Source organism: Balaenoptera borealis, assembly GCF_965194805.1.
Source record: "Balaenoptera borealis genome assembly, chromosome: 3".
Taxonomy (NCBI): domain Eukaryota; kingdom Metazoa; phylum Chordata; class Mammalia; order Artiodactyla; family Balaenopteridae; genus Balaenoptera; species Balaenoptera borealis.
Window position 1 is genome coordinate 103,030,836 of NC_138866.1, and position 25,225 is coordinate 103,056,060.

Genomic DNA, 25,225 nt, shown 5'->3' on the forward strand with positions numbered 1-25,225 from the left:
GTTCCATTTTATAGCTGAGTAATATTCCATTGTATATAGAAGATGTGCCACATCTTCTTTATCCATTCATCTGTTGTTGGACACTTAGGATGCTTCCATGTCCTAGCTATTATAAATAGAGCTGCAGTGAACATTGTGGTACATGACTCTTCTTGAATTATGGTTTTCTCAGGGTACATGCCCAGTATTGGGACTGCTGGGTCATATGATAGTTGTATTTTTAGCTTTTTAAGGAACCTCCATACTGTTCTCCATAGTGTCTGTATCAATTTACATTCCCATCAGCAGTGCAAGAGGGTTCCCTTTTCTCCACACCCTCTCCAGCATTTATTGTTTCTAGATTTTTTGATGATGGCCTTTCTGACCAGTGTGAGATGATATCTCATTGTAGTTTTGATTTGCATTTCTCTAATGATTAATGATATTGAGCATTCTTTCATGTGTTTGTTGGCAATCTGTATATCTTCTTTGGAGAAATGTCTATTTAGGTCTTCTGCCCATTTTTGGATTGGGTTGTTTGTTTTTTTGTTATTGAGTTGCATGAGCTGCTTGTAAATTTTGGAGATTAATCCTTTGTCAGTTGCTTCATTTGCAAATATTTTCTCCCATTCTGAGGGTTGTCTTTTGGTCTTGTTTATGGTTTCCTTTGCTGTGCAAAAGCTTTTAAGTTTCATTAGGTCCCATTTCTTTTTTTTTGTTTTTATTTCCATTACTCTAGGAGGTGGGTCAAAAAAGATCTTGCTGTGACTTATGTCAAAGAGTGTTCTTCCTATGTTTTCCTCTAAGACATTTATAGTGTCTGGTCTTACATTTAGGTCTTTGATCCATTTTGAGTTTATTTTTGTGTATGGTGTTAGGGAGTATTCTAATATCATACTTTTACATGTACCTTCCCAGTTTCCCCAGCACCACTTATTGAAGAGGCTGTCTTTTCTCCACTCTATTTTCTTGCCTCCTTTATCAAAGGTAAGGTGACCAAATGTGCGTGGGTTTATATCTGGGCTTTCTATCCTGTTCCATTGATCTATATTTCTGTTTTTATGCCAGTACCATACTGTCTTGATTACTGTAGCTTTGTAGTATAGTCTGAAGTCAGGGAGCCTGATTCCTCCAGCTCCGTTTTTCTTTCTCAAGATTGCTTTGGCTATTTGGGATCTTTTGCATTTCCATACAAATTGTGAAATTTTTTGTTCTAGTTCTGTGAAAAATGCCGGTGGTAGTTTGATAAGGATTGCATTGAATCTGTAGATTGCTTTGGGTAGTAGAGTCATTTTCACAATGTTGATTCTTCCAATCCAAGAACATGGTATATCTCTCCATCTGTTTGTATCATCTTTAATTTCTTTCATCAGTGTCTTATAGTTTTCTGCATACAGGTCTTTTGTCTCCTTAGGTAGGTTTATTCCTAGATATTTTATTCTTTTTGTTGCAGTGGTAAATGGGAGTGTTTTCTTAATTTCACCTTCAGATTTTTCATCATTAGTGTATAGGAATGCTAGAAATTTCTGTGCATTAATTTTGTATCCTGCTACTTTACCAAATTCATTGATTAGCTCTAGTAGTTTTCTGGTAGCATCTTTAGGATTCTCTATGTATAGTATCATGTCATCTGCCAACTGTGACAGCTTTACTTCTTTTCCGATTTGGATTCATTTTATTTCTTTTTCTTCTCTGATTGCTGTGAATAAAACTTCCAAAACTATGTTGAATAATAGTGGTGATGAGAGTGGGCAACCTTGTCTTGTTCCTGATCTTAGTGGAAATGGTTTCCGTTTTTCATCATTGAGGACGATGTTGGCTGTGGGTTTGTCATATATGGCCTTTATTATGTTGAGGAAAGTTCCCTCTGTGCCTACTTTCTGCAGGGTTTTTTATCATAAATGGGTGTTGAATTTTGTCAAAAGCTTTCTCTGCATCTATTGAGATGATCATATGGTTTCTCTCCTTCAATTTGTTAATATGGTGTATCACGTTGATTGATTTGCATATATTGAAGAATCCTTGCATTCCTGGGATAAACCCCACTTGATCATGATATGTGGTCCTTTCAATGTGCTGTTGGATTCTGTTTGCTAGTATTTTGTTGAAGATTTTTGCATCTATGTTCATCAGTGATATAGGCCTGTAGTTTTCTTTCTTCGTGACATCTTTGTCTGGTTTTGGTATCAGGGTGATGGTGGCCTCATAGAATGAGTTTGGGAGTGTTCCTCCCTCTGCTATATTTTGGAAGAGTTTGAGAAGGACAGGTGTTAGCTCTTCTCTAAATGTTTGATAGAATTCTCCCGTGAAGCCATGTGGTCCTGGGCTTTTGTTTGTTGGAAGATTTTAATCACAGTTTCAATTTCAGTGCTTGTGATTGGTCTGTTCATATTTTCTATTTCTTCCTGGTTCAGTCTCAGAAGTTTGTGAATTTCTAAGAATTTGTCCATTTCTTCCAGGTTGTCCATTTTATTGGCATAGAGTTGCTTGTATTAATCTCTCATTATCGTTTTTATTTCTGCAGTGTCAGTTGTTACTTCTCCTTTTTCATTTCTAATTCTATTGTGTCTTCTCTCTTTTTTTTCTTGATGAGTCTGGCTAATGGTTTATCAATTTTGTTTATATTCTCAAAGAACAAGCTTTTAGTTTTATTGATCTTTGCTATAATTTGCTTCATTTCTTTTTCATTTATTTCTGATCTGATCTTTATGATTTGTTTCCTTCTGCTAACTTTGAGGTTTTTTTTTTTTTTTTTCTTCCTTCTCTAATTGCTTTAGGTGTAAGGTTAGGTTGTTTGTTTGAGATGTTTCTTGTTTCTTAAGGTAGGATTGTATTGCTATAAACTTCCCTCTTAGAACTGCTTTTGCTGCATCCCATAGGTTTTGGGTCATCGTGTTTTCATTGTCATTTGTTTCTAGGTATTTTTTTATTTCCTCTTTGATTTCTTCAGTGATCTCTTGGTAATTAAGTAGTGTATTGTTTGGCCTCCATGTGCTTGTATTTTTTACAGATTTTTTCCTGTAATTGATATCTAGTCTCATAGCGTTCTGGTTGGAAAAGATGCTTGATACGATTTCAGTTTTCTTAAATTTACCAAGGCTGGATTTGTGACCCAAGATATGGTCTATTCTGGAGAATGTTCCATGAGCACTTGAGAAGAATATGTATTCTGTTGTTTTTGGGTGGAATGTCCTATAAATATCAATTAAGTCCATCTTGTTTAATGTATCATTTAAAGCTTGTATTTCCTTATTTATTTTCATTTTGTATGATCTCTCCATTGGTGAAAGTGGGGTGTTGAAATCCCCTACTATGACTGTGTTACTGTCAATTTCCCTTTTATGGCTGTTAGTATTTGCCTTATGTATTGAGGTGCTTCTATGTTGGGTGCATAAATATTTACAATTGTTATATCTTCTTCTTGGATCAATCCCTTGATCATTATGTAGTGTCCTTCTTTGTCTCTTGTAATAGTCTATTTTAAAGTCTATTTTGTCTGATATGAAAATTGCTACTCCAGCTTTCTTTTGATTTCCATTTGCATGGAATATCTTTTTCCATCCCCTCACTTTCAGTCTATATGTTTCCCTACGCCTGAAGTGTGTCTCTTGTAGACAGGATATATATACGGGTCTTGTTTTTGTATCCATTCAGCCAGTCTATGTCTTTTGGTTGGAGCATTTAATCCATTTACATTTAAGGTAATTATCGATATATATGTTCCTATTCCCGTTTTCTTAAATTTTTTGGGTTTGTTATTGTAGGTCTTTTCCTTCTCTTGTGTTTCCTGCCTAGAGAAGTTCCTTTAGCATTTGTTGTAAAGCTGGTTTGGTGGTGCTGAATTCTCTTAGCATTTGCTTGTCTGTAAAGGTTTTAATTTCTACATCAAATCTGAATGAGATCCTTGCTGGGTAGAGTAATCGTGGTTGTAGGTTTTTCTCCTCCATCACTTTAAATGTGTCCTGCCACTCCCTTCTGGCTTGCAGAGTTTCTGCTGAAAGATCAGCTGTTAACCTGTGGGGATTCCCTTGTGTGTTATTTGTTGTTTTTCCCTCGCTGCTTTTAATATTTGTTCTTTGTATTTAATTTTTGATAGTTTGCTTAAAATGTGTCTTGGCATGTTTCTCCTTGGATTTATCCTGTCTGGGACTCTCTGTGCTTCCTGGTCCTGATTAACTATTTCCTTTCCCATATTAGGGAAGTTTTCAACTATAATCTCTTCAAATATTTTCTCAGTCCCTTTCTTTTTCTCTTCTTCTTCTGGGACCCCTATAATTTGAATGTTGGTGCATTTAATGTTGTCCCAGAGGTCTCTGAGACTGTCCTCAATTCTTTTCATTCTTTTTTCTTTATTCTGCTCTGCAGTAGTTATTTCCCCTATATTATCTTCCATGTCACTTATCCGTTCTACTGCCTCAGTTATTCTGCTGTTGATCCCTTCTAAAGAATTTTAAATTTTATTTATTGTGGTGTTCATCATTGTTTGTTTGCTCTTTAGTTCTTCTAGGTCCTTGTTAAACGTTTCTTGTATTTTCTCTATTCTATTTCCAAGATTTTGGATCATCTTTACTATCATTATTCTGAATTCTTTTTCAGGTAGACTGCCTGTTTAATCTTCATTTGTTAGGTATGGTGGGTTTTTACCTTGCTCCTTCATTATGTAGGCTTCCTGGTGGAGGGGACTAGTGCCTGTGTTCTGGTGGATGAGGCTGGATCTTGTCTTTCTGGTGGGCAGGTCCACCTCCGGTGGTGTGTTTTGGGGTGTCTGTGGCCTTATTATGATTTTAGGCAGCCTCTATGCTAATGGATGAGGTTGTGTTCCTGTTTTGCTAGTTGTTTGACATAGGGTGTCCAGCACTGTAGCTTGCTGGTCATTGAGTGAAGCGGGTCTTGGCTTTGAGATGGAGATCTCTGGGAGATTTTCACCGTTTGATATTACATGGAGCTGGGAGGTCTCTTGTGGACCAGTGTCCTGTTGTTGGCTCTCCCACCTCAGAGGCACAGCCCTGATGCCTGGCTGGAGCACCAAGAGCCTTTCATCCACATGGCTCAGAATAAAAGGGGGAAAAAAATAGAAAGAAAGAAAGAAGATAAAATAAAATAAAATAAAGAAAAATAGAATAAAATTAAGTTATTAAAATAAAAATAATTATTAAGATAAAAATTTTAAAAAGTAAAAAAAAGCAAAAACAAAAACTGACGGACAGAACCCTAGGACAAATGGTAAAGGCAAGGCTATACAGACAAAATTACACTCAGAAGCATACACATACACACTCACAAAAAGAGAAAAAGGGGAAAAAATAATATATCTTTGCTCCCAAAGTTCACCTCCTCAGTTTGGGATGATTCGTTGTCTATTCAGGTATTCCACAGATGCAGGCACATCAAGTTGATTGTGGAGCTTTAATCTGCTGCTCCTGAGGTTACTGGGAGAAATTTCCCTTTCTCTTCTTTGTTCGCACAGCTCCTGGGCTTCAAATTTGGATTTGGCCCTACCTCTGTGTGTAGGTTGCCTGAGGGCATCTTTTCTTCGCTCAGACAGGACAAGGTTAAAGGAGCAGCTGATTCGGGGGCTCTGGCTCACTCAGGCCGGGGGGAGGGAAGGGTATGGAGTTCGGGGCGAGCCTGCGGTGGCAGAGGCCAGCGTGACATTGCACCAGCCTGAGGCGCGCCGTGCGTTCTCCCGGGGAAGTTGTCCCTGGATCACGGGAGCCTGGCAGTGGCGGGCTGCACAGGCTCCTGGGAGGGGAGGTGTGGAGAGTGACCTGTGCTCGCACACAGGCTTCTTGGTGGAGGCAGCAGCAGTCTTAGTGTCCCATGCCCATCTCTGGGGTCCGCGCTGATAGCCGCGGCTCGTGCCCGTCTCTGGAGCTCCTTTAAGCAGCGCTGTTAATCCCCTCTCCTCGCCCACTAGGAAAGAAAGAGGGAAGAAAAAGTCTCTTGCCTCTTCGGCAGGTCCAGACTTTTTCCCGGACTCCCTCCCGGCTAGCTGTGGTGCACTAACCCCTTCAGGTTGTGTTCACACCGCCAACCCCAGTCCTCTCCCTGCGATCTGACCTCCAAAGCCAGAGCCTCAGCTCCCAGCCCCCGCCCACCCTGGCGGGTGAGCAGACAAGCCTCTCAGGCTGGTGAGTGCTGGTCGGCACCGACCCTCCGTGCGGGAGTCTCTCCGCTTTGCCCTCCGCACCCCTGTGGCTGGGCTCTCCTCCATGGCTCCGAAGCTTCCCCCCTCCGCCACCCGCAGTCTCTGCCCGTGAAGGGGCTTCCTAGTGTGTGGAAACCTTTCCTCCTGCACAGCTCCCTCCCACTGGTGCAGGTCCTGTCCCTATTCTTTTGTCTCTGTTTTTTCTTTTTTCCTTTGCCCTACCCAGGTACATGGGGAGTTTCTTGCCTTTTGGGAAGTCTGAGGTCTTCTGCCAGCGTTCAGTAGGTGTTCTGTAGGAGTTGTTCACATGTAGCTATAGTTTTGGTGTATTTGTGGGGAGGAAGGTGATCTCCACGTCTTAGTCCTCTGCCATCTTGAAGGTCTCCTATGAGCCTGCTTTCTAAGGAGAGTGTTGCTTAATTGAATTATTGATTCCTTTAAGAAATATTTCTCGAGCGCCTACCATATGCCAGGAAATTTTAAAGGCACTGAGAGTACGTCAGCAAGCAAGAAGTTAAGGTCCAGGCTCTTATGGACCCCACGTTCCAGAAGATTTAATTCATTTATTTGATAGACACTGTCTGAGGATATAAGTACGAGGACTTACACAGCGCAGTGCGGATATGGCAATAAAAGAAGCTCTTGTCCCCAGTGAGCTCCTAATCTGGGGAGAAGAGGAAGAATATTGGGTTGGCCAAAAAATTCATTCGGGTTTTTCTGTAAGATGTTACAGAAAAACTCGAATGAACCTTTTTGGTGGCCGAAAGTATAAACTGCATAATAAGAAGACAGTATAATGGGGGCATGCATGGGTGCTGTAAGGGCATAGACATGGAGGGACCAATCCAGGCACAGATGAGGAGAGATTTCAGAGAAAGCTGATAGGCAGCCTGAGGGTCCCATCCTTACTTGCTCTTCAACTTCCACCATTTCTCTAAACCCTACTTGTTTCATTACTTTCCTGTCCCTCACCAGTGCCGTGATACTCAAAACCTCCGTAATTGAGTTTGAGCAACTGTGAAAAGCTATGATGCTTTGGGCAAAAGGAGAAGTGATCCTTAAATATTTGAGCCCCTCTTTAGTGATGACAATGAATAAAATCACTGACATGCATGCTAATCTGAATTTTCAAGAACAAATGTGATAAATATTATTTTAGTGTATTTCTAACATTAGGAATACAGATAATCTTTCCTTTCATCTTATATTGTTCCTCTGAAATCTATTCTAAGGATCTAAGAATCATTTTTTTGCATTTTAGTGCTTCTTTCCAATCATTCTGTTCCTATTTTCATAATAACTGATTTTTAAATCTTTTGAATCAAAGGCGTTTCCCATCCTTTGAAACCACAAGATGGGTATGATTAGGCAGAATTGTCCATGGAAAGGCAGAGGAGTTAGATGATTGTTTTGATGAAAACAAAAAATAAGACAATAGCAAGTGAGCTGAATCCAGATTTGTTATTTGAAATACAAATAATTTCCTAATATTTTGTCAGTAGTATTTTGAGAATGAATGGTTGATAATGTAGCAGTTGCTTCAGCTGAAAACATGCCAGTAACGATCTCAATTTTGGCAATTTAAGCATCTTTCTGGAGTTTGTGACTCTAATTTTCCCATGGCATTGAAATTCCGTTTGTTAAATTGAGTTAACACTAACCCCATTTCCTGGCAAAAGGAAAGTCAAATGTTTTTAACATTATTAATCCACTGTTTTTTAATCATGTCTTTGTCGGGAAATGTTACACATTTTGAGAGATTATTCAGTAGTACTTTCTGACCTATTTTATTTGAAGGTTGCTTTTTGAGGGAATGGTTTGCTGCAGGGATATACTCAGTCATTTTAAATTGCTAATTGTACTTTTAATCCTGTTCCCCTCTCTCCTCTCCCCCTGGGAATAATTTAAGTAGTATTAGAACTGCAGCCTTAAAAGGAAGTGATTTTCAAGGTGATGGTTAGAAGCAAGTTAAGTTTGCCTTGACAGTAACTTTGCATAAAGAATGGGCGCACATAAACTCAGAGGCAAATACTGCCAAGTTGAAGATCATGTAGAAGTCTGTTAGCTGAAAACTCTCAAAGAGCAAATGATACCTCAAGAGGATTCCCTTGTCCCCTGCTTCCTGGTCATCCCAACTAACCATTGGATCCAACGAACCAAATGTTGTTGGTAGGGAAAAGTAATGTGTATGTCTAGGCCCGATGTGTTATCTGTATTCAGAAATTCATAGCATGTTAGAAGATCTAATCCTTACAATCTGTAATAGCTCTTTGATTTTACAGATGGAGAAACTGAATCTAAGAGTGATAAAGTTACTTTTCTAAGGCCACAGAACAGGGCAAGGGCTAGAATGAATCGTCTCTATGCCATGGTACCTATAACTCTAAATTGACCACCAGTAATCCCTCCCTACCCACCCCCACTCCCCTCCACATACCAAAAAACGCTTTTTACTGACTACTTCTGCAAGATTTCTAGGAAATGTAGCCACTAACCCTAATGAATATCTTTACTTCTTTGAAATTTGTCTCTTTTTTCTTTTTGTCCTTCACTCATCTAAGAAATGTGTACTTTGATGCATACTACTGAAGGTGAATCAGGCCTCTGGACCCCGACACCAAATTAAATCTCGGAGACAGAGTTTTGGGTGAAGCTGAAAAGAATAGCTTTATTGCTTTGCCAGGCAAAGGGGGCCACAGCAGGCTAATGCCCTCAAAACTGTGTGTCCCAACTTGGAGAGGGTAGTGAGGAGTTTTATAGTAATGGTTCAAAGAGGGCGTGATCCGCTTGTGGACATTCTTCTGATGGGTCGGTGGTGAGGTAAGTGGGAGTCGGCCTCATCAACCTTCTGGTTCCAACCGGTCTGGGGTCTCTGTGCTTGTGGGCAGCACACCATCCTTAACAGATAACTTCTCCCACCTGGTGGGGGTTTCAGTATCTACAAAACAGCTCAAAGATATTTTGTGTGTATCTCTTGATGGGGAATCAGGACCCTGCCCCAAGGCTGCACTATTGTTTCTCTTGACTGTTGGTTTCTCCCTTGCCTTGCATCCCCTCCCTTCCCTAATTAACAGCTGCTTGAATCTGCCCCTTGGAAGTCAGGGAAGGTCATGGAGGCTGAAGGAAGCCTGTTTCCTGTAATCAAAGAAATGGGGGAACATAGAAAGACTTTTGTGCCCAGGAGCCCCACAGGGCCCTGCTTGGTATCACAACTACCTATATTATATTGGCTGCCTAATCATTTACGATTTAGGGTTAAAAGTGAACGTGGAAAGGCAAGTTCAATGTAGATTATTGGTTTGGTAACAACAGCCACTGTCCTTAATTTACCCAGCTCCTGGTCACAGTTTCTAAAAAAGGACAGATAATTTTTACCAACCAGGTAAAAGATTACACTTCCTATAGTGACCTGAAGATTTTGTTTCTGAGTTTGTGTTTTATTTGTTTAGTTAATATCAAATGCTTAATTTTTAATCTTGGTATTCCAACTGATTGTTTACCTCCTGAGTCACTAGTTCTATGAAGAACATTTTAATGTAAGTTCTAAAAGGTGACAACTACTTGCCGAGTATTGTGTCTTTAATCTTTAGGTATATTGAGACATGTTCAACTAAGTTCTGACCAAATTTAGGAGGTCCATATTTATGAATTTGATCTATTTTCCTTTTAACAAACAGCAAAATTTTTGTTGTTTATAGTTTTAATCTGACAAGAAAAACACCATAGTAATGATAATTTGATATTGAAACTGATGTAACAATCTAATGGGAAGAACAGCATTATTAAGTGAAATATTGGGTTTTTCTCATTGTCCTTTGGTTTTTCATATCTTCACCATTCTCAGCCCTATATTTTGCATTAGGAAGTTATGAGCCAAGATCGTTTCATTAATATCTTTAAAATTAATTCTTGATATATTTTATTTAGTGTACTAAAACTGGCATCTATTGCATAGTAATTTTATGGCATTTTTTGCCTTTACTCATTAATCAGAAATTAGTTAGGTCTATGATAAATGTTGAAAGAAAAAATTATTTTATGGGTGATTTGTTTAACTTCACAAAAATCTTGTTTAATGGTACTGTAAAGAATAATATAGGCTTTTTACATTATATACTTTAAAGGTTTTGTGGCTTTTTTAGAAAAGAAAAATATAAAGAAATTTTTACTTTAGTCAAACAAAAATTTTAAAAAGAGTGGTATTACTTTGTTTCTTATTGGTGCTAAAAGTTACAAGGAGACTTGTAAAATCAACAATAGAACAAAAGTTGAATTAACATTTACAAACTATAAATATATATGTAACTAAAATATTTTTCTGATTAGGGTAATAAAACATGCTAATGGGAAATTACTTTTAAAAATACAGGATATATTTTTTAAATAACAAAAATTTGTAGCTCCACCCAGAGATAACACTGTGACCATTTTATTTGGTTATTTTTTCTGTATAAGTGTGTGTGTGTGTGTGTGTGTGTGCATGCGCACACGTGAGTGTGCATGCACACACAAGCACTTGTATGTATGTTGAGATAATAATGTACAAAGATGTTTGCATCCTGCTTGTTTGGCAACTTACAGGGTCCTTTGAATCAGTATTTGTAGACCACCAGCGTGTTACCAGTACTCACCTGCAGATCTTATAATGGCAGGTGAGCCTCTAAAAATGTTCCCTCTGTGCCATGATGCAGTTTGCTTTTAGATTGGGCAAAGATGTTTACCTGCTCCTATTGGTGGACTTTTTAAGTATGAGAGCTGGATTTCTTTTCCTGGATAATGTAAACAACTTGTGAATTCTTGTCTTGCTAGAGCAGAACATAAAAGGTTATAGATAATCCCCACGGTATACTATTCCTGGTGTTCTTCCAACCCTTTCTTCTAACTAGCTTCTAATCCTGTTGCCCATTCCCTATTGCACAGGCTGTATTACACTCTTGGGAGTTGTGTAATCTTTAATGGATATAAAGTGAGAAGGTGTGGGAAACACGAGACAGATTTATTGCGTCTGGAAGCCATTACCATGGAATAGGAAAGTGATCAACAGCCTTGCTGGCCAGCCGCCTAGGCCTCACATTTCTGACATGGGGGTGTAAAATGTATGGGTCCCAGAAATATCCTCCCATGTCTTCTCTAGTCAGGTGAATATTTTAGGAGTTTAGACACTGGATAGTCACCGAATATCTCTCAGTCTCTCCAGCTGCCCTAAACTGAGGCAAAGTCCCTCCCAGATATAGGGAAATCTTTGATTGGTACCCCTAATTTCCAGTGCTGCTATGACTTTACATCATTTATTTTTGTTTTCATTGCCATTTCCATGGGAGGTTCAGAGGGGTAGATAATGAACAGCTGGCTACCTCGCATCATACCCCAGAAATCATCTCAGTTAAATCTGAATCAGAAAGTACAATATTTCTCTCCGGTCTCTAAGATGAATGCATACCTAATGCTCTGGAAAATTTAAAATACTGCTCTCGGTGTACCAATTATAAGCAGAATATAGTTCACTTTCAAAGTTGTGATCATTATGGCATTAACTGCTATGCATTTCAACCCAGTGTTCACAAAGCAATTGGATGTTGTGATAAACTGTCATACTCAAAGTAAGCAAGCGCGTGTCCTGTACACGAACGCTACATAAATACCATTAACTCATATCGCTTTCACTTGTTTTCATTAAATACTTATGGGCCAACTCCTGTGTACAAGAAAACACTATGCTAGAAGTGGGCTGGATTAGATGACAATTAAGCATGAACTAAACACATTCTGGAAGAAACAGCTACATACACAAGTAATACACAACGTTAGAGAGGGAGGAGGATAAATTAAGAGAAGATCACCCTGGTGGTTAAGAAAGATGCTTCTGAGCTTACATTGCCTGAACTCTAATCCTTAATCGTCTTACTGCTGTGTGACCTTAGGGAGAAAAAAATTAGAAAAGGAAAGAAATATTTAATTACAACAAGTACAGAGAGAGAATGAGACTTTAGAAGCACTGGCAAAACAAGACAAAGCAGAACAAAAACATAACATTCCTAAGGCTACCTAGTTTACATGGTGTTCTTATGCTGTTCTTGGTGGAAACAGCAGCTTTCCACCTGGTTTTCATACTTTCAGAGGTCATATAATGAGATTTAATACATTTTCAGTTGTAGCATGGCTAAACTCCAGTTCAAAACTGTTTTGTTAGGAAGTTCAGGTTTTAGAGAAATATTAGAGGTTTTATATTTTGGAGACCAGAAATAATGTGATTCTGTGATTTTCAGATTATCTCAAGGTGGAAAATATTTTGTTCCTTATGACTGTGGTATGTGAAGGGCTTAGTCATATTGGAAGTGGGGCAGAAATGTCATTTTTTGCTTCTACATCTTCTAAATTGTTTTTCTGCTTCCAATACCTACTCATTTCAATCCATCTTTACACCAGTTCAGAATCATCTTTCCAAATTCATCTGACAGTATCACTTCCCTCTGTGGGAATTTCAGCTAACTCTGTGTAGTTCACATGAGAAAGTTAAAACTCCTTAGCTCTAAAGACCAACAAAATCTGTCCTTGATCCATTTTTCCTTGGTCATCTTCTGCTACTTCTCACTTTTCATCCTGTTCCATCTCGGTGCAACCCCCCGTTACTCCACTAACACTGATGTTGTTGCTGTCACAATGATGTTTATTTGTCAAGTCCAATAGTTATTTTATCTTCTTATAAGACTCTTTCAATGCACCTGTCAGCATCAATCATCCCTCACCCTTCAAACCTCCTATTCCCATGTTTTCCCTAATTCCATTGCCCTGGCTTTCCTTTTACCTATCTTTTTAAAATTTTTTTAAGGACATACTTAAAAAAAAATCTATTTATTTATTTATTTTTGGCTGCATTGGGTCTTCGTTGCTGCGTGCGGGCTTTCTCTGGTTGCGGCGAGCGGGGGCTGTTCTTTGTTGCGGTGCACGGGCTTCTCATTGCGGTGGCTTCTCTTGTTGTGGAGCGCGGGCTCTAGGTGCACGAGCTTCGGTAGTTGTGGCACGTGGGCTCAGTAGTTGTGGCACCCAGGCTTAGTTGTTCCCCAGCATGTGGAATCTTCCCGGACCAGGGCTCAAACCTGTGTCCCCTGCATTGGCAGTCAGATTCTTAACCACTGCACCACCAGGGAAGTCCCTATCATTTCAAGTTTGATCTCAGTCATAGAATTTACTTATTGGTCTTCCACTAGTCCCTTATATATCGGTGTTTCCCAGGTTTCATTTTCTGACACTGTTCTTCATTCTGTATAATTCCCCTGGATGATCTTACCCATTTTCATGGTTTTGAAGTGATCCCCAGACCTAAGTGTCCAGCCCAGGTCTCCAGTAACCCGGTGAACATCCCCTTATGGAAACCCTACAAGCACCTTAAGCTCAAACTCGACTGGACACATGACCCGACCTTACAACCCCTTTTTCTCCTTTTTAGTTCCCAGCTCACTGGGCAGAAGCACCCCTCACCCAGTCATCCAGACTGAAGCCTTGGAACTTCATCACTTCTCTTTCTCCTCTTTCACTCTTTATCAAGCACTGAGTCCTGACAGTTTTCCTCTCAATATTTTTAAAATATATTCCCTCCTCCCTATCTCTATAGCTACTGTCTTAGTTCAGACACCCATCATCTCTTCCCTTTATAGCCTCCTAATTGGACTCTTTTCTCAGTCTTAGCTTCCTTAAACCATCCTCCTAAAATCCCCTCCCACCAAATCTATTTTAAACTCAACTCTGATGATGTCACTTCCTACCCCATGTAAACAACGAGAGATTGTTGGTGGTAATTTTTCACCTATATTGACTCTGTAAGATTTTGAGTTTTGAGTTTTGTTTGAAAAAGTCTTCTGACCTATATAATAGGTCCAACTTGCCTACCATATTGCACAAGACTATCGTACATACCCCTCGCTTTGCCTCTGGTCATATAACGGTCTAGAATGTGCTCCTGGAAATTTGGGCTCCACCAGCCTAAAATTGCTAGGGTTCATTGTACACAATATTTTGTTTCTTTCCATTGTGTCTTGGTTTTAATTATTCCATTCCTTTGGAATATTTACATTCTTTATCTATCAACAATAGCAAGCCCTGTGCTCGCTCTGGCTATCTCTTAGTCATACATTAACTCTTAGCCCAGCATCATTTCAAGAAATCTTCCTAGACACCCCCCACCACCACCAGGGTACAATACACACAGTCTAATTTGGTGTTTCATAGCACTGTTATGCTTTTCTTTTTCATAACTTTCTCAAAATTGTATTACACTTCTTGTGTCACTGATTCTCCCACTAATCTGTAAGTGAACTCATTACCGTATACCCAGTATCTAATACAGTATCTGGCTTTCAGACATGTTCAGTAAATACCTATCAAAGTAAGTTCTAGGGACACTAAACTCTCCACTCTTCCATGGCCATTACATAATCACTCATCCTCTAGACCTTGACTCAGATGTTTCCCTCTGACTTCTCCTATACTAGGTTCACCACTAGTGGTCTCAACTCAACCTTTGGACCTTTGCCATCCATCTCCAGGCCTCACTCCTCCATCCCATGGCCCACTCAAACCCTTACATACCTCTGTAACAGCACTTTCTCTTGTATGACAAAATGAGGGTTTAATGTGCATGCCTCTCAATTAAGTTATACATTAATTTTTTACACCAGGACCATGTTTTAATCAACTCAAGATTCCTATCAGAAGAATAGTCCCAGACATATAGTAAATGTGTAGTCGTTAAAGGGAGAATACTTTGGCCAGATGCCTTTAACATTAAAAAAAAAAAAAAAGAATGAAAGGTTAAAGAGTAGAAAAACAATAGAATCAATTCTAATTCTATTTTTCATCAATTTTGATAAGAGAAAGTATTATAATTATACTATTTGGCTGTAAATTGAATTTTTTTTTTAAAGAACAGCAGTGTGAATGGCAGTTTATTTTCCTGTTTTCTAATTGTTTATGAATAATATGTATTAACATTAAATTATAAACACATAGCCAATATTTCATTAAACTAAGAAACTCCAAATTACATTCATTTACATAGCTTTTTGCCTATATTACCCATAAATTTTCATGTCTAACAAATTATTTGTTAAACCTCTCATTTTGGTTATAAAACATTGCTTTGGGATTGCAAAGCCACAATTTCATAGGGCATTTTCATCATTAAGATATTGGCTGAATCAAGTCAAAGTATAAAATAGACAAAGCTTGGTTGTTGATATCCCCGGTCTTCCCATATGACACTCATTTTTCCCTAAGATACCTTATAATTGCATCATCTTCAAAATAAAACTTTCTATTTCACTTATCAAATTCACACCGTGAACGCCTTAAGCAGAATATTCATATGTTTCTCCATTGTTCTACTTAAAGTACCTGCTAAGCTGTTGCTACTGCTCTTACCGGACACCAAAAATCACAGGTTGGCAGCTGCAAGCAGTACAGACTAAGTAACACAGCTGCATTAGGAGAATACTAATTGTGGTTTAAAACCAAGAGCAAGATTATTCATTCTCATGACCTCCAGAATCTCTTTAAATAGATAATGCATGCTGAGGAAAATAAACTTCTGGTCTTTGAGTTCCTCACCAGTTTATTTTGACAGTTGGTGATTGTCTGTCTCTTGTTCCCACCTAGGTATGTATATTTCCCTTTTGCCATCTCCCACACCATTCCATTTAGGCATTGCATATTCCATATCTCTTGACTTCTGACTTGGGTCTAACAAATCTAATTATTTGACAGTTTTGAAAAAAGAAAGAAATGTGATACCATATGCTAGTTTTTATTTAATTTCTATTTTTAATATATTTATATCACTTGTGGTATTCTTAATAGATATAAATTATAAGTAGTGTATGATAATGTCAAAATATGCATCATTTACCTAAAACAGTAAAGTAGTGGTCATCTAATTCCAGGGTTAAATTACACAGATCATGTAACTCTCATGGCATACTTTGTTGTTCATGATCCTCAAAGATCCATGTTTAAAAATGTAGCCTACATTTATTAGCTAATCGAAGTTAGACGAGTGGCCTGGCTAAGGTCTAAGAAAAGCACCATTTCCAGGACCTCCATCCATTTCTTTTGAGGTGCCACTTCGAGCATTTATTTATATGGGTACATTCTGTGTTTGTGTTCAATAATACAAAATTCAGAGATGCCTTGGTGTTGGATAAATTACTGAGATATGAGAGCAGAATAGGATCAGATTAGGTAATGAAAATTTCTTTCTTCCATGGGTATTTTATCTTTTCACTTTTATCACAAGTTGTGTTTTCAATTTTTAAGTCTTTTGTTAGAGTTCAAATGAAACAAATTTTCCTGAGAGAAATAATGGAATTGAACACTTGATGCTTCTGATGTCTGTAAATGATACTGTTATTCAAGGTTTAAAAGAAATGGTCTTTAAGCATAAAGCTGGCATAATTCAGTTTGTCTTCACTGTTCATTTGTCTGCTTAATTAAATCCTGGCTTTAGCAAAACCTCAATAAACAAAACTGCTTGTGGAAGATACTCCTTAATAACAAAAGCTCACAAACTGGACTCAGGTCAGATGTTAAGTTGACTTGTTCAATCAGCATGCAATGAAAGGAGAGCCTCTTGTTTACCTTATCAATGTGAGAGGAATACAAGTGTGAAAGAACATTCTGGTTGCAATTCAGCATTTCAGGAACTGAAGTAATTGGGGACAGAGTTGCCAGAGAAAGGGAGACTCCTGGATTATTGCTTTTCGACAGTGTTAGATTCCACTGGAAATTGCACTTTTTGTGTGTACACACAACACTCTCCCAGTTGAAAGAAATTATGCACATATCCTTGTGGCAAATCACATTCTAATTAAGCCACTTCACATTTGTGAATGAGAAATTTTTAAAAGGCTGAAATTGCTTTCTCTTTCAATTAGTAATTGTATGTTTTCTCTCCTTTTCATAGATAGAGTAGAGGAATTATTTAATTGCTGATGTTAGAGGATACGCTGCTATGTGAATTAATTAGATTCTGCTTTTAAAGCACTTAATGTTTTTGTCTTGCAGGCACTTTTCATGTCTGTCTTCTAAATACATGTGCCCCGGTGTCCCTGCTGTAATGAGCACCTTGCTGGCAAATATAAATGCTTTCTATGCTCACACAACTGTTTCAACAAATGTACAGGTTTCTGCCTCAGATCGATTTGCTGCTACCAACTTTGGTGTAAGTATTATTTTTTGAACTTGAAAATTCCTCGTAACTTATGGGACTTAGATTTTCAAGGAGCTTTGGATTCCAGATATTCTTAGAATCTTACCACAGAGTGTACATCTTAAGGAGTATCTCTTAGTGTAATAGACTAAAGTTTAAAGTTTATTTGAAACATGTTCAGTGAAATACCTTTATTTGACCGTCAATAGGTATCTTCATTAGATTAAATCTTCATATCTGGAATGGCTTTTCCAATGGAGGAAAACATACGTTTTGTGATAGAGTACTAGGATTTATAGAAAATCCTCCATGCAAGCAAATTTGGGATTAACCATGGCAGATATCGTTCCCTCGTAAATGTGAGCTCAGTTGGCTTCTCTGGAGCCTTTTGGGCTCCATTTGCACTTCCTATTGGTTTCTACCGGTACTGATGGATAAAGGCATATCATCTAAGTAAAAAAAGTGTTAGGTGTATAAAGAAGCCAAGAAAACTATCTATATATAATTAAAACTGTCCAACCTGACAGTCAAATGCATCAAGAACACACTGAAAAGTAAAAATGCAGGATCCTAAGGAGTCTCAAGTATTTATCTGTTGTAACTGGTGCTGGAACCCATTCTCCATAAGTATAATTAAATTGAAATTGACAAGACTAGAAATAGGATATAAACAGTAATTAAACAGTAATTCCAGTAAAGTGGCGAAGATCTAAACTGAGAATTAGTAGAGATGGGGTAGGAAGGACAAATTCCAGAGCTTTTCAGGGCATAGACTCAACAGCACTTGCTGTCTTTAGGTATGTGAACAGTGAGAGAAAGGGAAAGATGCCTGGAAAGATTCCCAAGGCTTTCACCAGGGCAGTTGGTAGGCGGTAGCTCTGTTCAATAACCCTGTGAGACAGGTAGTTCTGTACTTATTTGTTTGTGGAGGAAACTAAGATCCATTGTAGGAAAGTGATTTCCATGACACCATAGTTACTCTTTTCACTGCACTTCCAAATCGGTTCACTGAATAGATTTGTGTTATTGATCATGTTGTTAGAAATCAAATTTGAGGTATGTGTCATAAAGTAGAAACAAATGAGACCCAGGTAATAAAAGGTTGTAAAGCCAATAGGGAAAAAAATGTGCTGCTATGTTTACTCTTTTCTTGTCCTTTTCATTTAAAAGAAAATGCATGTGAAGTATGTGAGATGAGTTGGAATGAATTAGTGAGATGAGTTGGAATGAATTAAAAGAAAAGTAATTGTTATTTAACGACAATCAAAATAAATACTGGTAGAAGAGAACACTATCTGGGTTAAGAGTCATGGGGTTTGAGTTTGTTTTCAAATTTAACAAGTCAGTTCAGTCATTCAAGCCTCAATATCTCAATATGTTCAATGAGGGTAGAAATTATTGCTCTGACATGTTTCTCAAATTTAAGATGAAAATCAAATGAAGTAAAAGATAAGCTAGTTTGTAAGAGTTGAAAGTACTCTATAAATATAAGGTATGAGGATTTCATCTCTCCTGCCTATCCTCTACTTTTGTTAGACAGATTGGCTCTTGTAAGAGCTGGGACCAAAGAAAATTCCCTAGTCAGCTCAACAAAATACTATTATGACCATCACCAGATCATAGAATAGTTTTTGTTATAAAAACCTCATGAAATTGTTTTGCTTTTAATATTCTGCCTGGGTATACTGTAGAGAATAAGCCAACCTTGTGGAACACTGAGCCTTTCTACCTCTGAGAAAGAAGATGTGTTTATATGACTAATTTCCATAAAAGCTACCTGGAGGAAAATGAGATAGCATGCTCCTTTACTTCATGCGGACCCAAAGAAGAGAAGCCAAATTGATTTCACTACTTTGCAGTGTTTCAGTAGCAACATAGTTATAACAAAGTTCACTTTGTAAATCAAATAACTTATTGTAGGACAGGGTCAAAAAAGAAATCTTTCTTCAAACTACATCTGGATAACTTAGTGATTTGATGTGTAAATTTGACTAAATTTTTCTCTACCTATTGAAAATAATGCTATTTGCTCAGTCAAATATAATAAGTATAAAGCTTCCCACCTTCACTTGGCCTGAAGTTCTTATTTACCTGACTTCTGAAGCTGATACTGTCACTTGTGAATCCGGCAGGAACACTATTATATTGGCCCCTTTTTATCTTTCCCAAAGGTGTAATCCAGACATTTTTGAATTTCAAAAAATAAACCAGTGGAAAAGCTTTCTTACCTATGAGGACTGTAAAACAAACAAATATTTAAGAAAAGAAAATCATTACTCTTTCCAATCCAAACTTTTTGTGTGCAAGTGTATTTAAAGTCATGGTTTAGATGAAAAATGTTCAAGAACAAAGTGAAAAGAACAGAACCATTGAGTGTGGAGATGAGAGAGAAGAAAAGTTTGCTGAGGAAAATGGTTAGAGAAATTGGGTAAAAATAATGATAAAAATCTGACGTTATTAAAGACAAGGTAAAAATATTTTAAGAAAAGAGGAGTATATTGCATTGTCAGCTGTTGCAAAAAGTTCAAGTAAGATGGCAAAAGGAATGAGCCTGTTGGCTTTGGCAATTAGGAGGTCATTGCTAAGTGAAGCAGTTGAGATTAAAGCCTAATTTCATAGAGATCTTCGGTGAATGGCATGTATGAATAGCTGTGTCAGTTAGGGTTCCTTTATTCCCTAAAATATAATGCAGTCATTAAAAAATCAAGCTTTTTAAAGAAAAGTGTATGTAATTGAGCATGCCCATGAAAAAATGACAAATGAAAATATATACATACAAAAATCTATATATAATCTAATGCCAACATTGAACACACACACACACACACACACACACTCACACACACACACACACACACACACACACACACACACACACACATATATATATATATATATATATATACTGGTTTAGAAACAAGTCTGAAAGAAAATGTGCCAAAATGCCAATAGTGTAGCCACTTGGTGGGATTAAAGCTAATATTTTGTTGTTTTTGTTTTGTATTCATCTTTATACTAAAGTTGTACATTTTTCTATATTGTATTTGTATTTTATAATAATGACTAAAAGAGGGAAAGTGGGTGATGAAATAGAGACTAACCTGTTAAGCAACTTGAATGAGAAGGTAAGAGAGAGACTGGTCAAGAGTGAGAAGGTTTTACAGTGAAAAAAGAGATGTTACTTTTACTGTGTGGTTGGGTAGGAGTTTTTATTATTTAATAAGATACATTTTAACATATTTATAGATTGTTAGGACAGGAACTAGCTGCAAGAATGAAGTTGCAAATTTATCAGAGGGAGAATAAGTGATATAATAACATCCCAGAGGAGAAAGAAGTAAATGTAGTCAAGAAGATGGAAGGAGGGACATTCTTTGGAATAAGAAAGGACAAGTTACTATTCTGAAATTTGAGGAAATGGTGTGTGAGTCCTTGCAGAGAATGCTAAGCTTCTGATATAGGAGTGAAAAGTTGATGGAATCATACTATATTTCCCTAATCTTCTCTATGGTTGTCTACAGGACAAGAAATGCTTATATATAAGACAAGGGCTATGATAGAGAGGCACAAGGTAGAGGAAGCTGGAAAAAGGTTTGGATAAGCTCCTGAAGGGAACAGAAAGACAAATGCTTCAGGATCACGTAAGAGGAATTCCTAGCATGAATCTGTTGTTACAACAATTCATGTGGCTGTGAGTTTTTCTCAGAATTTCTCAGCATTCAGATTCTGATGTAGTAACATATAGCAGAAGGTTGAAATTTCCCACACACACAAAAAATAGAGGTGATGGAAGGGTTAGGGAATTAGCGTATAGGTGACACTATCAAAAGAAAGTTGAAGTGATTCACCATGGGATCTAGGTTTGATAAGTGGCACCATGATAGAGACAGAGATAAAGGATTTGGGTAGGAACATCATCCATGTAGTTAAGATTTCAAAGGGGGAAGCCTCAGGTCCAAGATGTATCTCTAGGAGTAGGTTGTTGAAAACTGAGTGTAAGAACAGTGGTGTACTGGAGCTAGTTTGTACCTGCTAACAGGCAGTGATTGCTGAATTTTTAGGAATATTGCAGGCTGGTTGTGGAATACAGCCATCTTGAAACTGGAAGTACTGAGAGTATTTACATCATGAAAACTGGCAAATGCTAAAAATCAAGGCTTTTTTCTTTTGGAGAGATGGTTTTGTTGCACACCCTTGAATGCGAAGATTGCTGGGAGTCAAGATTATCAAAGAACTTGATTGGATAAAACATCTCCATGGGTGTTGAAAACACCATGGGTAGAGGAAGAGTTGGAAAGGAAGAAAACTCCATGAGGTGGGGGTCAGTTTTTCAACTTTGAAGAAAACTCTTTAGGAAACTTATTTGGTTAGTTATCTTAAGACACAAATAGCAAATTATTAGTAAAATTGATGTTTATCTAGCTCAATTTTTTCTTGAGCATAGATACCCTCTGACATAGCCAGTGCCCTTCAAAAACAAATATGCTAATAAATATTTCCTTTTCATTACAGGTATTCTTTTATTTCGTTGCTTGTTCATTCAAGACATATTTATGTGATACCTCATATAAGGCACTATGGCAGGTAGTAGAGGGACTGAAAGATAAATGTTTACCTCTGTTCTCTGGGTTTTATACTCTAATGGGATAGTCACCTAATCATGTGTAACAATAACCATAAATCAGTCCCCAAATGGGATAAGTGTCAAAGGAGTTCATACTTATAAATTTGCTTTGAGATTGAGGAGGAGAAAGTGATGGATACTCTTCAGAGGCTCATGGAAGCTTGCCAAAAGGAACAGTGCTTTTAGGAATGAGTAGTATTTTTCAAAGTCTAAGAAGTAGAAGGAAAACTACCTTAGGTCTTCGAAGTAAAGACAAGGAGAAGGTATAAAACTAAGTTCAAAGTGTGTGTAAGGTAGCCTGCCTAGTGAATAGGGCAGATAGAATAAAAGATGGAAATATAAGAGAACATTGTGTTACTGGATCGATATTAGATTGCTGAGGCCCTTTAATGCCCACTCAGATGTTTGGACTTCATTCTTGAGGCATCTTGTAGAATCTGATCGAATTTCTGATTTAGAAAGATCACTCTGTAGAGGAAATGTTGCAGAGGGGAGAGATAGAATGCATATCAGACAGCGATTCAACTATACGGTGATGGATGGGAACTAGATTTGTGGTGGTGATCGCTTTCTAGTGTATACAGATGTCAAATTATAATACTGTTCGCCTGAAACTTATATAATAATTTTAAAAAATCAGCACTTCCCCCTGATCACACAGCCATGCCCCAACTTATGTGTTCCTTTTCCAAATCCCTGGGAAACCCGAACTTTCTGATAGAGTGACAGGAAATGCTTACAATCATAGAAAATGCAAAAAAAACAAAAACATGGTGTCTAAAACAATTTGCAAAAAAAAAAAAAAAAGAAAAGAAAATGCGCTAAAAATAAAAAAGGGAGGTTAAGACCTAGTGTCAAGAAGAAGCCTGTCTAAAGTTTAGTCAGACTGAGAGAAACGTTAGGCTTTCATGCTCAGTGAACAATAATATCTCAGTGCTTTTCAAGTTTGCCTATTAAGTGACTTCTTATATACTCTTTGAATTTATGTCATTTATTAATTAGTGTGTCATTGATAGCATGGTTTCAGTGGCATTTTATAATTTATGGTATCTCTGTTGGTATCAGTATTAATCTCAAATCAACAAGAAATGCAAATGTATTTCCAGTATGTTCATATGATTAGCATTAATTAAATTATCAAAAACTTATCAAAATCGCCTACACATTAATTCTACTTGAAATCTTTCTGTTCTGCTTAAAGAATGACTGCTTTCGATATGATCTGGAAAAAACTTTTTATAATTTGCTGGTCCAGGTCAGAATAATTTTATCCTATTCTTGTAAATTTATGAAAACGTAAGAGCAGGTTGCACATGCAGCTAGGGCTCCTCCCAGGGAAGCTGAATCAAGTGAGGACCCCGAGAGCTTAAGCATCATTAGCTTCAGGTGAAATCTACTGCTGCTGTTGGAGTGAGATACTGAGAAGCAAAGGAATGGGAGAGCGAAGCTGGGGATGATGCAGAGGTTTTTACACACCTTCTTTATAAGAGCTTTTCCTTCCACGATTCCCAGTGTCCTAGGGAAACTTGCTAAGAGTGTCCTTGTGGGGTAGCAACTGCCTCCCCCTACTCAAAATCTCCCCTCTTCTCATGGGTCAAAACTGGCTCACCAACTGGTTTTGTACAGCTCACGAGCTAAGAATGGCTTTTATATTTTTAAATGGTTTTTAAAAATCAAAATATTGTCATTTGTGATACCTGAAAATTATATGAAATGCACACTTCAGTATCCATAAGCAAAATTTTATTGGAAAACAACCATGCTCGTTTGTTTATATATTGGTTATAGAAGCTCTTGTGCTACAATGGCAGAGTTTAATAGTTGTGACAGAGACCACAGAGCTGAAAATATTTATGATCTGGCTCTTTACAGACAGTTTGCTGACCCCCGGTCTAGAGTTATTCTTGTCAAATAATTAAACCTAAATACTTGATAACAGATAATGCTTAATGTTAATATTATAGATTTAGCCCCTACCTAATAGCAGACATATGTAGTCCTTACCAAATGCAAAGAACTGAGTAACGTGACAGTTTCAGATATTGTGGCATGTCCCTCGAGAAACGTTTTTTAATTGCAGTCTTTTCTTATTCCTCAAATCACACCATGTAGGTGATAGGCCTCCTCTGCTCTCACAAAGGCAATCTCACTCAAGTTAAATAGAAATATGGTAAATGAAATAAAATTTCAGGCTGTCCTTCTGTTTAAAAAATGTCTGTGAAAATTGTATCAGGAGCACACTTTTAATTTCACATCACCTGATATTGTTTGGGATTTAGCGACAACAAGCCTGGCAGTTTTCTCCACAGTTTTCTATTTTTCTGGAATGTAAATTTTCCAGCTGAGCACTGAAGACCTAGGTTGGAAGACTAAATGTGTGATCTGTATCAGTCAAAATTCTGTTCAGCTGCATGAAACAAATTCAACAAACCTAACTCAATATTCTTTCCCATGTAACCTAAGTCCAAAGGTAGTAAGGAATTCAGGGCTAGTACAGCTGCTCAGGATTGTAATTTTTTGAAAGGGTGGGCAGACAGAGTTAGGCTGCCGTGTGGAGGCTCCTAGCTTCCTGCCTCATCATTCTTACCATTTGTTTAGCTTTTCATCTTATAGCCACGAGATGACTATTTGACCTTCTAGTATCTTGTCTGAGTTTAAGGTGAGAAAAAGGAGAGAGACACAAAGGGCAAATGGAAAAAAAGGCCTAACAAAGGATTATATAGCAAATACTAATACAACAAACTCTGCAGAGCATTCTTTTAGAATCTTTCTAAATAATAATTCATCGGTAATATGCTGGCTGGTTCCATTCCCTTTAATAAACTGTGTACATCTCATTGGCCAAAATCATGCTACCTGGCCATTGCTAGACTAAAAGAGGCCTGGGAAGGTAGGTGTTTCATAAAGGACATGTTTGACTCTTGAGGTTCTATTAGGAAGAGAAGAAGAAGGGATATCGGGCAGACAACCAGAACAGTTGGTCCCAGTATACACAACAGGGCCAGTGATTTGGGTCATAGTGTGGTTGACTAGGGTCATATCAGCTGTCTTAATGATTCATACCAATCACAGAGGTCATATAAAGCATCCAGAGACTGACACAAACACTTTGATTTTTACAGTCGTTGAATGATTAACTACTATGGCCTAAACCGATGATTGTAGCGGCTCTTTTATTTTTCTATTTTGATTGAGATCCACTGACCCACATTGATGGGGGATGGGGGTTAATAAAGGGCAACATAGGTCACCTCCTCCCCTAGGAAGGTATGGT

General features: G+C 37.8%; 1 protein-coding gene across 1 annotated transcript in view; it reads left to right on the forward strand.

Annotated features, from left to right (window-relative positions):
- UNC13C (unc-13 homolog C) overlaps nucleotides 1–25,225 on the forward strand; it is a 632,162-nt gene that overhangs the window by 318,664 nt on the left and 288,273 nt on the right. The window contains exon 13 of the mRNA XM_082388208.1: nucleotides 17,183–17,339. Coding sequence (XP_082244334.1) covers nucleotides 17,183–17,339 — 157 coding nt within the window. The remainder of the gene's footprint in view (nucleotides 1–17,182; nucleotides 17,340–25,225) is intronic.